Source organism: Pundamilia nyererei, unplaced genomic scaffold (assembly GCF_000239375.1).
Source record: "Pundamilia nyererei isolate P.nyererei 1_Seehausen unplaced genomic scaffold, PunNye1.0 scaffold00031, whole genome shotgun sequence".
In the NCBI taxonomy this organism is placed as follows: Eukaryota; Metazoa; Chordata; class Actinopteri; order Cichliformes; family Cichlidae; genus Pundamilia; species Pundamilia nyererei.
Window position 1 is genome coordinate 21999 of NW_005187432.1, and position 13320 is coordinate 35318.

General features: G+C 39.8%; 2 protein-coding genes across 2 annotated transcripts in view; both read right to left on the bottom strand.

Moving 5' to 3' along the window:
* Positions 1-3558: 3558 nt before the first annotated feature.
* LOC102201505 (acyl-coenzyme A thioesterase 1-like) lies at positions 3559-8651 on the bottom strand. Its single transcript, XM_005728926.2, has 4 exons — positions 8511-8651; positions 5761-6222; positions 4761-4945; positions 3559-4395 (listed from the first exon to the last, which is right to left on the bottom strand). Exons 2-4 carry the CDS (start codon positions 6215-6217, stop codon positions 3787-3789), a joined length of 1251 nt encoding a protein of 416 aa, XP_005728983.1. The 5' UTR covers positions 6218-6222; positions 8511-8651; the 3' UTR covers positions 3559-3786.
* Positions 8652-9887: 1236 nt separating this feature from the next.
* Positions 9888-13320, bottom strand: part of svilb (supervillin b) — a 41311-nt gene continuing 37878 nt past the window's right edge. The window contains exon 37 of the mRNA XM_013909770.1: positions 9888-10709. Coding sequence (XP_013765224.1) covers positions 10623-10709 — 87 coding nt within the window. The 3' untranslated portion in view covers positions 9888-10622. The remainder of the gene's footprint in view (positions 10710-13320) is intronic.

Consider the following 13320-nt stretch of genomic DNA (forward strand, 5'->3'; position numbering starts at 1 on the left):
AACCTACCGAGCAACTGAACTGTAAGTTGGACTTTCGTGCTCTTACTGGGGAGAAGAGGATTTTTCTCCATCGTCCGCCGTGAGCAGCAAACAGGCCTGCAACAAGTGTGAATGGGAGTGTGTGTGGGGCCCATGTGTGAATATTGTGTATTTAGTGGATTTATATAGCATATTTTTTGAGTGTATATTAGTGAGTCACTTACCAAGAGGTGATAACATAATTTGTGTTGTTTAACATAATTTCAAAGGGAAATATTTCATTTACACAGCATGTTTCATTTGTTTATGGAGCTGGATATCATTTGAGTTGAGTTAAGAAAAGGGTGTGTTGTACATTACTTTTTTCCAGCCCATACATTCAGTAAACGTTTGGTTTGTGTTAAAGAGTTGTCTGGGGTTGATTCTTTTACTACTGGTTAAGTCTAACTTGCAGGCAAAGGTTTACTGATAGTTTCCCTGATTCCTGTCTATACCAGAACCTTTTGTGGTATCTAGGCTGTAACAAACCTAACACCCCGCCTAGGGGGTCCAAACTGAGGTAAGTGGATTTAGACTCAGTATCACGGGTGGGGTTCTACACCTGGTGTGTGTATTTATACTGCGTGTCTGCCTGTGCTCCTCGTCGCGTCGTCTGTGTTCATTCCCTATGTTTCTCTATGTCTCCCTGTTCTGCCGTCCTCATCTGCCATCTCTGAGTTTCTCCCGCTGACCTTATGTTCCAGGCTTGTTTGTTAGTTTCACCCAGTTTAGGTTTATGTTCAGTCCTGCCCTCACTTCTGTAATTTTCACTGTAAATAAACCTCCACTCGCATCTCCATCACCGTCTGCATCTTGGGTCCTCATTTATTCATCACACAACTGCTGCCCCAGTCGTGACATAAAGTTCACTATCAGTAACATCATAGCACCCACCCAGCTGTATAGAAACTCTGTCATGCTAGCTAGTAGCAGTATGACTTATTGTAGCTGACTGTAAAATATAAAAAGTCAGCACAACGAAAATAAACTACACCTAAACTTGGTTTATATCTGACCCAGCAGGACTGCAGGTCATAACTTCTTACCTGAAGTTCAGTTCACCTGACACTCGGACAGCGGCCGCCTCGGGTCTCTCCGCCTCCTGCCTCCCTTATACTCCCTCATCCACCCACTGGCCTCCGTGGAAGCCACCAAACAACTGACTTATTTTTACACATCGGCCAGCATCTGGCCAATCCACCACCTTTCATTGTTTATGCCGTTCCAAGAAAAAAAAATCATCAGCCCGGGCAAATACCCGGTATACCTGATGGCCAGTCCAGCTATGGTCATGCCAACAGTTAACCTTTCCCGTGCCACAGCTGGTTGCCGACCCCTGGACTAGACTATTTAACAATATGTTACAGATTTATGTTACAAAGAAGAAACGCCACAGAGGAGGTTCGCGGATGTAGTGAAGGAGGACATGCAGAGGGTTGGTGTGACAGACGATGCAAACAATTGCCGAGTCCCACAAAGCTATGGTAAAAGCTAGCGTGAGATTGGGCTGGGTTCATTGTACTGCTGTATATGACTACCAATCCCTTCTAATTAGATTAATAAAGAGCACCACAACTGTATCTTACACAAAATTCATCCTTCACCAGGTATTTATTTGGGAAAGGAAAAAATGAACTGAAAAGAGTTACTTTCTTATGAAATGAACAAAAATAAAACCCAATGTAACAATTACTGCATGGTATATAAATTAAGATTTTCAAAATAAAACACCAGGCCTCCTAAGTCCTAACTCTGGTTTCAGTCATAAAACCTTATACCTTTAAAGTGGAATGGCTTTCACCTTTGAAATGCCCCAGGGTGCAACTAAAACCGTTATTGTCAACTTAAACCACATTTGTACTAGTGGGCCCCCACATACACACACACATTTACTTGTCCATATTAAACCTGAAGCATAGGCCCTTTCTCTTGTTTGTACTTGCGTTCTCGTGTACTCGTGATACGTCATCAGTCGGAGACCAAGTACTGTTCCAATTCAAAGTATGCATCAAGCCGAGAACGCGAAAAAGTCCCGGATGTGTTCTCGCGCCGCCTGTTTTATCGATAAATGAACATTTTCTTTAAATTATTTGAATATATATGAGTGCCTGTGTATAAATACACAAACAATACACATGCTTTCAATTGTGTAATTTATGTGATCTAGGTAGCTCTGTTTTGGAAGTTCAGTTAACGCTAGAAATGTGTTTTGGAGTTTCTACGTCCTTTAGAATTTGTACGTGCTTTTTGGAGTTTGTACGGGCTTTATCCCTAGGGGCCACTGTATATATTTATATATAAACATACATAAATAAAACCACTTTTTTTTTTTTTTTTTTTTTTACATTAGTAATTCCTTTTGTGCATAATTTTATATTGTTGTTAATAATAAATTAATTAAAGCAACAAAACAACCTGAAAAGCCGTCTGGGAGCCAAAAGAGCCGTCTCTTTTTAGTGAGCCGAGCTGAAAGAGCCGGTTCTCTAAAAAGAGCCGGAATTCCCATCACTAATTCTTAGGACTTAGCTTCTGTGTCAGGTCCCACAGGTTCACCTGAACCTTTACCACTTGTCCCGCCCCAAAGCAGAAAAGAGTGATTTGGATTGGCTTGTTAGTCTAGCAACCAAAGACAATACAAAGTTGAGACGACTGACATTAGATTGGTAAACAAATTAGGTGAACCTATAAAACAGTCATAAATTCAATTATGTTTAATTCTTGAGTTTAATAAACAGATAATGTCTGTTAGCAGTTAATCTGTCATTACAGTTACATGCTGAAGCAGGAATATATTTGTTTAACACTCACAAACGTAGGACTTAGTCATTTCTACTTTAATTTCTCCATTTTCTACCTATTAAAGGATGACAAAATCGCATTTGGAGTCTGCTGTAGTTGATAGTGGTGCAAATACTTTCACAACTACAAATCAAAGGTTTTTACACTTAATTTGTCTTGTTTTTCAATACATCATTATTTTAAAATACATTGTTATTTATCATAAGAAAGAGCAGCGTTGATGAGTAATGTGCTAGTTTTCTGTGGTGCCATTTTCATCCTTGTACTACTGTGGTAGTGAAATATACTTTAGAAATGAGCTATAATAATGCAGTTCTTTAACTTGGAGTTGGTCTTGTATGGTTTAATCTTTTTTTCCTGTGTGTCTTCGCATTTGTATTGTAACATGTATTCTGTAGCGATATCTCCCAGGTGGCGTCTTTGGTCTCCTTCCTTGCTGTTTTCTGGTAGTGACCTCACCCAGATAGCTGTAGGATGGTCACTCACAGGCTGAACACAAATCTTTCTTTTAATCTTTGCTGCCATTGTATTAAACTTGATTTATGAATTTATGTATTCAGTCAACACAAATTCCAAGCAGGTAATAAGCTTTGGAGCTCAGCAGCAGTCAGAAGAGCTTGATGAGGTGAGGAAGAAGTTACTGCCTCTGTCAGTGCACCCCAGGGTGGCTGTGGCTACAATGTAGCTTGCCATCACCAGTGTGTGAATGTGTGTGTGAATGGGCGAATGACTGGATGTATAAAGCGCTTTGGGGTCCTTAGGGACTAGAAAAGCGCTATACAAATACAGGACATTTACTGTTGTCCTGGAGTAACTGTAACCCACACAATTCCCTGAGGAATTATTAAAGTATTCTGATATTAAAATCTAACATGAAATGCATTCAAAGACAGAACGGAAAATATTCACAAGCAAATAAAATAATATATTCAATAGTTGTTGTTTTTTGTTCTATCTTTCAAATCCTGTTTATAAATTGGCTTTAGCCTGTGTAGCATCACAACTCAGGTGAGTTCTAAAGAACTCCTGGATCTTCTTCCACAGGTGAATCTCTGCTGCTGCGTGGGCCCTGGGCTCCCCTCCCCACACCACTGAGAAGCTAAGCATCCCATGTAAAGCAGAGGAACAGAAGGGTCCATAGGGTGGCTCCAGCAAATGTCCAGCTCCAGGATAAAAAACAGTCTCAAAGTTCTCCTTCCCATGACGCTTCAGTCTCTCCACCATCTCGTCCATGTAGGCCTTGCTGTCCCAGTTGAGGTCATCCTCTGCAGCCACAAAGAGGAACTGGCTCTTGGCTCGTTCAATGGGTACGAGGCTTCCTTTGTTCTTCTCTTCCAGGGGATCTTCAGTAGCATACTTGATAAGGTTTGCTCCAGACTTGGTGGTAATCACCTTGCTGAAGTCAAACATTAAGGGTGAGAGGATCTGCTGTTTCTTGTAGTAGAGGGGAGTGCCCACACTGGCACTGGTGCCATTGATCCAAACTAAGGCCTCCACACCGGGCACGAATGCAGCAAGAGAGAGCGCGATATCTGTTCCCTTTGATCTTGATATTATGCCGACTCCTTTACTGCCCGCCTGTGAAATAACACACAGATTAAAGGTGATAAACACACACAGAGCTCAGAAACTGGCAATTCCAAAGTATTAAAAGTTGTGACCTGCTGGGTATTTAAACTGCAACAGTTTAAAGAAAAAATGGGTGTTCTGGCACATAACTCGTAACTACACATAACTAGAACTCCCTAAAGCAGTATCTCACTTTTTGCCAAGCAATTCTTCAAACCTGACTGATTTTTAACCAGTTCACTGCATTTCACAGACTATGCATGCAATCATCCCCCCCCCAAAAAAAATTTTGCTTCACATTCGGTCTGAACACACAGTTACATGGGTTCTTGTAATGTTACGCTGCTGGCTTAAATGTCACCCACTGGGCCCACCTTGGGGTGGTGGCGTAAGAAATCCACGGCTTCTTTAAAGGGGTCCAGATGTATCTCTTTCATATTTTGTCTGTCACTGAACACTGCAATCGTGAGGACCAGAAACCCTTTGTTGGCCAGCAAACAGGCTCTTTTCTCAGACATGAAGGTGCCCAGATCCAGCACAGCAGGGAACGGACCTTCTCCTAGAACACAGACAACAAAAGTTTCATGTAAGTAGGTTATAATCATGCATAATGTGCAACTTTAACCTAAAGCCCTACAATAAAAGATCCATATTCAACACTTCATCTATGTTTTCCAGTTTAAATATGAATTAAAATGTTTTTCACTCATGTATCATGATTTTGGTGTAAGTTTCATCATATAGTTTCATTACAGCCCAATTAGTGCTGTATTTTATGATCTCAGAGGTGTTCAAGACATTATTTTTTTATATTTAAGGATACTTTTAAATAACTTCACAAAGTAGTACAATAAGTACTTCTACAAAGGACACAGCTGTGCAAATATGATTACAGCTAATATGACAAGCCACCCCCTCCTCTGTCCTCCAGATGCATTTTAGGAACTGAGACATCTTTCAAGACATCTGTTATTAATCTCTGTCTCTCTTCCACAACATGTCTTCTATCCTGTCTTCCTTCTCTCACCCCAGGTGGCCCCGCCCCTCCCTGAGCCTGGTTCTGCTGGAGGTTCCTTCCTGTTAAAAGGCAGTTTTTCCTTCCCACTGTCGCCAAAGTTCTTGTTCATAGGGGGTCATTTGATTGTTGGGTTATTCTCTGTATGTATTATTGTAGGGTCTGCCTTACAATATAAATACTTTGAGGTGACTGTTGTTGTGATTTGGCGCTATATAAATAAAACTGAATTGAAAGTGAATCAAGAAAAGTGATGTACCCTTTGCAGAAAATATACCTTCGCCACCTGTTTAAAAAAAAAAAGGGGGGCCCGCTGTAATGATAGTGAATACTTCTAAGTGGAAAACCACATACAGTACCTGGGGGTGTAAACAAGACTCCTCGTATGTTCCCCTCTTTGACTGGGTCCCGACTGACCCCGTCTCCCATCAAAAACCTCTCGTTTGTCTCTTCTGCCAGTATCCTGCCATCCGCCTCCTGCTCATGCACAGAAAACTTCACCACGTGAGGGTTCAGAGCTTTGTTTTTGAAGAAGTACTTGTGCAAAGTGTCTGCCTTCAGTGACTGCAGCAGACCCATGGGCTGCACTCCAACGTAGCTCCCGTTGAGTGAGGGGTCTCGGTTCAGGTCGACCTCTCCGCCATCATCTGCCCTGTAAGTGGCTGAAGAGCCGAACACCACTTCTCTCTCGTCGGTCGATGTGGCTCGGATTGTGACCACCTGCCTTGACCGCAGCCCGGCCACTTTCAGCTGAACGGGCTCATCAAACAGACACCTGGTGCTCGGCAGCAGCCTCAGCCTGACTTGGGAGGACATCTTTTCTGAAAGATCAAAGACTGAACTCCATGAATGTTCAATATTTGGACAAATGGGTCATTGCAAGGAAAATAAAAAAGAAACATTCTTGGAATGCTTCCCACTCGACACCATCAGAATCAGATCTTTTTTTTTTAACTTCAGTATATTTGAGGACGCAATGCTACATACTATGTAGATTACTGGAGTTACAGACCAGAAAGTATACAGTGTTAGGTCAAAATGTGGCACTTTTTAATGTCCCAGCGTTTTTTAAACCTCACAACTTTTTAACTACATGAAATTTTAAAGGCTGAAAACTACATTTCAGCTTTGTTACAAACAGCAACCTATTTAATTTTACTTCAGCTGTCTACTGGGATATATCAAAATTTTCAGTAGTAAAACTTCATAAATTTAATGCCAATGATGCAGAGAAAAAGAAACAAGCAATAATACACCGGGTATTTTTCCTGCTCTGATCAGTCACTGGAGAAAACTCTCACAGGTGCATTTTGATGACCTTTCACATAGTTACAGGATGTGAAAGGTCATTTTTTCCCCTACATTCTAGCGTCCAAAGTAATTTTCTAAAGCAGGGATTCCCAAAGTGTGGGCTGGGGCCCTCTGGTGGGCTGTAAAGGTACTGCGGGTGGACCACAGTATTAACAGAAATTCGGTTTGGAATTACTCGGAAGTATGTGTAGTTACATGTTCATACAAGTTAATTTACTTATATAAAAAGTGAACTCGAACTGGTAGTACGAGGTGGTTAGTTTGTGATATTATTCATTACTGTGACCTTAATTTTCTGCTCATGTATTTAAATTTGTATCCCTGTGGCAGGCGGGGTCACACACTGGCCTTAACATTATGCATATGATTGGGTAACATTAGCAAATTATAGCCAACAGCCTGAGTTGTTTGTGTTTGTTTGTTTTGTTTTGTTTTCAAGGAAACATGTAAATTTCTTTTGTATTTTAATTAGAGGGAGGATTTCAGATTGGGTGGGCCCCGCTAGGTTTTCTGTTTTTTAAATGGGCTGCAGCACTCTCGACTTTGGGAGTGGCTGTTCTAAAGCATCGTTTTCTCACTGATGGCAGTTTGTTCTTGGATCCTGATGATGTCAAAGAGTGCGGATATCCTTAATATGTTGTGGTGGAAGATTCTGTCTGTTTTAATTTGATATGGCTGAATGGAAGGCTCCATAGCATCACGTCTTTATAGAATCCTCTATTACAAGATATACTCGACTGTACAGATTGCTTTGTCTGATTGTATTCTGTAATCATGGCGGGTATATACCTTGTTTCTATAAATGATTCTGTGTTTGCTATTATTATTTTCTGTTAAAAGCCATGCAGACGGTTGTTGCGCTCTGCATTGTTCTTTGACCTCTTTGCAAATGCAAATTAAAATCTCTTCTACATTCTGATGCTCAATTTAAACTCAGCAGGCCACTGGATGGCTAAATAGATGTTTGTATTAACAATCAGTTAAACAGGTGTTGAACCTACGCCCAGTGCTCCGACATGCCCTTGGATCATGTCCATGCAACAACCAATCTCCTCTCAAATAAATCACACAGGCGGACAGATCCAAGTTTTTTTAGGCTAAAGGTCGTTTAAATATTTTTGCGCTTCTACCCTAGGTTTTGTGGTAGTGCGTCTTTTTCGTTGGTGATTATTGTTAAACAGAAAAGAAACAACCTTCCATAAATGTATTTTTGATATTTTTAAAACACTATTATCGATCACTATTAGATTGTATCGTGCATTTTAATACTGAAACAAACAAGAAACAAAAAGAGGGAAGCGCAATTTCCCATATAACGCCATCATAGTCGACTTTCTTCAGCAAGGTGATAGTCAAAGTAAATTTACAGTCTAGTGAAATTATGCTTGTAGTAAAGGTCAAAATTCACCGAAGGAGAAAGACTACCAAAAAAATTTAGGGTAGAAGCGCAAAAAAATTTAAGCGCGGTGTAACGCAAACGCAGTAAAGCTAAAACAAACCTCTGCAGGAAAACAGTAAAGTCGAAACTTGCTCCCTTTAAAAAAAAATCGCACTTTTAATTAGTTTAAGTCTGAAACTATACTGCAGAATCTGGGTAAATCTTCCAGAAAATAAACTATACTTTAAATAGTGCTAAACTTCTGCAGAGATCTCCACGCCAGCTCTGACGAAGGTTTTCGCTGTGCAAAAGAAGAAGCGTATTTTGTATACACTTTCAAAACATCTGAGCACAGACGCATAACTGGGAGTGGCCTGCATGTCTTCAGATTTTCTTCTCTGTCTTAAAAACAAAACTTACCGAGGCGGATGGATTCAATTACTGTTTTACTAAATCCGGTTAATCTAAAGCAAGTTGTTCGCTCTCACAGACTCCAGACCCCTTCCCGATCAATGCGCGTCATGACGAAGTCTGCGCAGACTCTGTTCTGTTCAGCTCTCTGCTGGAATATATTTTGGTAAATAAGCACCAATGTTACCGAGTGACTGCAGTAGTAAAACTGTTGAATCCAGCTAATGTAATGCTAAATGATGTCCGGCAGAGGGCGCTGAAACCGTCTAAAAGGCTGACACGGGCTAAGCAGGTGCGTTAGGGTAAACAAACGTCCAGGTGTGGGATAGTACAGATTTTTTACACCCATGTCCGGATATTGAGATAATACCCCACATTTTAATTGTCTTTAGTTTACACTATTCAGCACAACACACAAATCTCAAAGTAAACCTTAGAAAAAACATCTATAAGTTCTCCCCACTGCAATTAAAAGTTGATACTCAGAATAGAAAAATAATTTTGAAATGATAGTTAATCCACAGAGACTTCGGACATTGGGCAACTAAAAAAAATTTTTCGATTTATTTTATCAGCAGAAGATTTTTCAGCTGTCCTGATAGGATCAGTTAGATTTTTCACAAAATAAACTTGCATTAAACTTACAGTTTCTGAAAAAAGGCCTTTCTATGCTTATCTCATTATTTGCAGTGCTTAATATCATCAAAAGATTCAGAGAGGCTGCCTCAAGCAGCACATGCATTGATTTCCATGATTGATCCTGTCATGAAAATCACTGCATGTGCTCAGGTGCACTTGCAGGCCTTTCACCTTTCAGGTTGAAAAGACTTATTGCACCATCAAACAAAAAATACACAAAAAATACACTGTCCCAACAATATTCCTCTCCCAGAAGCACAGCAACGGGTCTGTTCCCAAACATTTAACAGCAGTTTCCAAAAGAAGTGGGGATGCTACACTGGCCCAAGTGTTCTGAGACATGTTGCTGCCAGGAAATTTAAACTGACATTTTTTCCCCCTCAAAGTTCAAACATTTGATGTTTTTTGTGCTGTGCTGTGAAAAAACTATAGAATCATTGCATTCAGTTCTTATTTATATTCTACTCTGCATCACAGCGTCTTTGGAATTGGGACAACATTTTATAATAATTTTTTTATTTTAATCTTCAAGTTAGATCAAAAGAAGAGGGCAGAGTCCAGTAGTTCATTACAACCACCAGAAAATAAATTGTGAAAAAAAGTGAAAAAGGAAAAACTGAGTTATGTAAAAATACTTGGAACAGTTGCTATAATTTCCCCCTTCACTCTTTCCTGATAGCATCTGTATTTTGGAGATATGATGCAATGAAATGAAAGTGTATGCAGCAAGGACACAAATGACTCCACTTCTGAGTTGAGCATTATTGTGATTTAATTCACTATGTCTTATATCACAAAGAAAGTCTTTAAAAATGCAGACTAGAATTTCTGTATATAAACTGTACACAAAAAGCAAGGCACTATACAATCAGATTCTTCAAGCTGCTGTTTCTCTCCTAATGAAACTCTCAGGTGCCCAATAGACCAGGGTCACTTCAGCAGTTTTGAGCAATATGAGTTACCTATGAGGCCTGGCAGCATCCAGACAGTGTGGACAGAAGAAGTGACGACTTTCCTTACAACATCTGACACGACAGGACTCGTTTGTACATAGATACAAAGTCACAGGCGCACCTACACACAGTTTTACACAAATTAACGTTGCACACAAACATTATATACAGTCGCACACATACACAACCACAGCATGGCACTCTGACAACAAGCGTCCAAGTCTTTTTCTTTGACGAGTCCATAAGCGGTGATTTTAGTGCTATGACACACATAAAAGCCATGTATGCAACAAAGCCAGGTGTCTTTTTTTTTTAACCTGCTTGTTATACCGCTTGAATTTCATTTTGTTAAGTAACGACAAAGTTGAGAAGTAAAACATCACTATAAGCGAGGCGAGTGCATCTCCAGTCTCATTCTCCTCGTATCAGATCAAAAGCAGGTTCATCTCTCTGCGGCTTCTTCTCGCATCTCCCTCTCGACTGTCCTCTCTTGTACCTCTTCACGTACCAACTCCTATTAAAAACACGATTAAAACAGTCCTTTGGCCTTCTTTAAGTTCACTTGCTTCCACCCTGGCAGACGTTCATATTCCTCTCTCTTCACCTCCAAAGCTTTCTGGGGTCAGAAAAAGAGACAAACGTTTCAGAAGAGAACACAGGCAGTGCGATAGGATCATCACTGAATGCCAAGCACAGCCTCAGAGAGGAGAGATGGCAATTTAACTCTAACTAATAATGGTTCAACATGATCAATATTGTTGTTCGGTGACAAAAATTCAGCCTTTGTTTTATACTAACACATTCTGAATGTGTTAAGTTTTGTTAGCAGGTGCATTTGATGAAACACTGACTGTCAAAGCACCAAAAAATATAATTTGATAAAAGTCTAAGACAGGAAACATTTAAATGTCTCTTATCATGTTTAGTTTCAGTCTTCTTGTGTAGGTATGCCTTTTTCCTACTTCCTGTTTTACTCTGAAGGTTAGTTTATTCACATGATCACTGATTTTGCTTCCTAATTCTATCCTTTGTGCCTATCTGCCCAACCCTAATTAGATCAAGCTGTTTTAAGCATCCACAGCTTTATGTTTGCATAAAAGCTTCTTCAGATGTCCGATGTGCCCTACGTCGGTCTCTGTGGATGCAAATCCTTTCTCCTTCCTTGTTATTCAGCCTCACATCCCACTTCTTCTTTGCAAACCTCTTCCTTGGAATACTCTTCTCCGTTTCCTGTATCCTTGTTCTCTTTCCTGTGTCCAGATGATAGACCAAACACCTTTTTGGCTGGCTATCTATCTATCTTCACCTTTGCAATAAAAATTCAGGAGATCAGCATCTTTAGAAGTGCTCAAATCACCTGATCAATCATGTTTGATTGAGTGAAGCTCCAGCGCCATATCTGCAGGATGTTGTCCTTTGCACTTTGCACTGGATCATTTCATGGATAAACAGATGAGTAGGTGCTTAGTGATTATACATTTTTTGGTACTTTCACAGTGAGATGTTTCAGAGCGCACAATTTTCAGAAAAGTTCAGTTTAATATAAATAGGAAAACAATATTTTCAAATATATTCTTGTACAATCACATCTGCTAATTCACTGATTCTCTAACATGACGTGATATCTTGTGCCCTGTGGGGAAACAAATCAACTCCATCCAGTGTTGGTGTTTTTTCATGCCTCCATGTTGTGCTCCACAGACAGATAGTGAGTCAGACTGCAGTGCAGATAACAGTGAATCACTACAGAGCATTTATTTGCACTGAGAGGAAAGGTAGAAGTTGTGTGCGTGCGTGCAAAGAGAAAAGTGTGGAAGGAGTGCGGCGTGGTCGGAGAGATAAACTGCAGCTGCGCAGATAAAACCTGTCAATTATCACAAGAGCATAAACACATCATTTCAAAGTCTAAACCTGCTCCCACCAAGGAAAACATCATGAGATAAGCAACCTCTTAACTCACTAGGATGTAACTAATTATTATTAATTATAACATTACATAAAATCCATAATTTCCTGATGGTTTTTTTTCTATACAATATTAGTAAATAGTGACAAATAAGCCTGATGCGATTCTGAGCAATACTGGGTGTTTACAGGTACAGAGAATATATATTTAAGGCTTTTAATACTTTTTACTACTTTATATACAATTTGAGACCAAACATACAATGAAAATATACGTCTATCCAGGCTGAGTTTAAGAACGCCTGCTAGATGTGTTTATTAATATTAAAATAACATGAAAATCTCACGTTTTTTCTAAAACGAAATCCCATTCTCCTCCGTCTGAAGCAAACTAAATGCAGAGTTTAGATTTCTTTCCGGCCACTAGCTTCAACATCGATGACTAACCATCCTTGTCAAGCTATTGACAGGTCATCGTCATCATCATCTTTAGGGTTTTCACTGCTGTAAAAATGGCACCTCACTTGGTCTAAGAATTTTGTATTTTTAAGATGTGCAGATATGAGTTAAAGGTAGCCTACAGTGGATTTACCATTATGGGCACACCCTGAATGAACATGAAAAGTTTAGCCTATCTATAAATCACGTCCTACATAAGATCATTTAGGAAAAAGAAAATAATGTAATAATTTTTAAGTCCTGTATGTAGGATATTTAAGGAGTTGTAAACTATGAATGTTTTATGTCATTTATAATAAGAAGGACTTTAGAAGCACATTAGAGTTATAACTTCAACTCTGAGGTATTAACTGAAGTGTATAAAAGTACACACTTACAGCATATACCAATCAAATCCTGAATTCTCTGACTGATTCAAGTGGTCAGTTGTAACTTTTCATCTTTTCTCCCAGCAGAGATGGAAGCTAATTTTGGATCATGTGTCATTTTGTATTTGTTGTCTCCTGTGTGAAGGAGTTGAAGTGCCAAGTCCTTTGTGATTGCAGCTTTTATAAAGTACTGTCTAACAGCGTAATGGTGTTTCTGGATGATCTTTTCAGACATAATCGTGCAGCCAAGCACAACCTTTCCTCCTCGACCAGCACCACACTCAAGAGACAGGAGTGATTTTTTTAAACACAGCGCTGACGTGCTCGAGAGAAGGACGGGCCGTCAGTGCGGATGAGTCACACGAGCATCTCTTCTTACCTGAATCCACCTACAAACTGGTCTGTAAAGTGAGAGTTAGATGGTGTTAGATGGATTTTAATGACTGAGGGTTAGTTACTGTGTACAGTTCTGGTTTTCCACCATTTATACTTGTT

Excerpts from the sequence above, each read along its gene's own strand:
- LOC102201505 (XM_005728926.2), bottom strand. The coding sequence starts at position 6,217 with ATGTCCTCCCAAGTCAGGCTGAGGCTGCTGCCGAGCACCAGGTGTCTG. Across the intron at positions 4,946-5,760 it reads AGTCTTGTTTACACCCCCAG|GAGAAGGTCCGTTCCCTGCT; the intron begins GTACTGTATGTG and ends TCTGTGTTCTAG. Across the intron at positions 4,396-4,760 it reads TCTTACGCCACCACCCCAAG|GCGGGCAGTAAAGGAGTCGG; the intron begins GTGGGCCCAGTG and ends GTTATTTCACAG.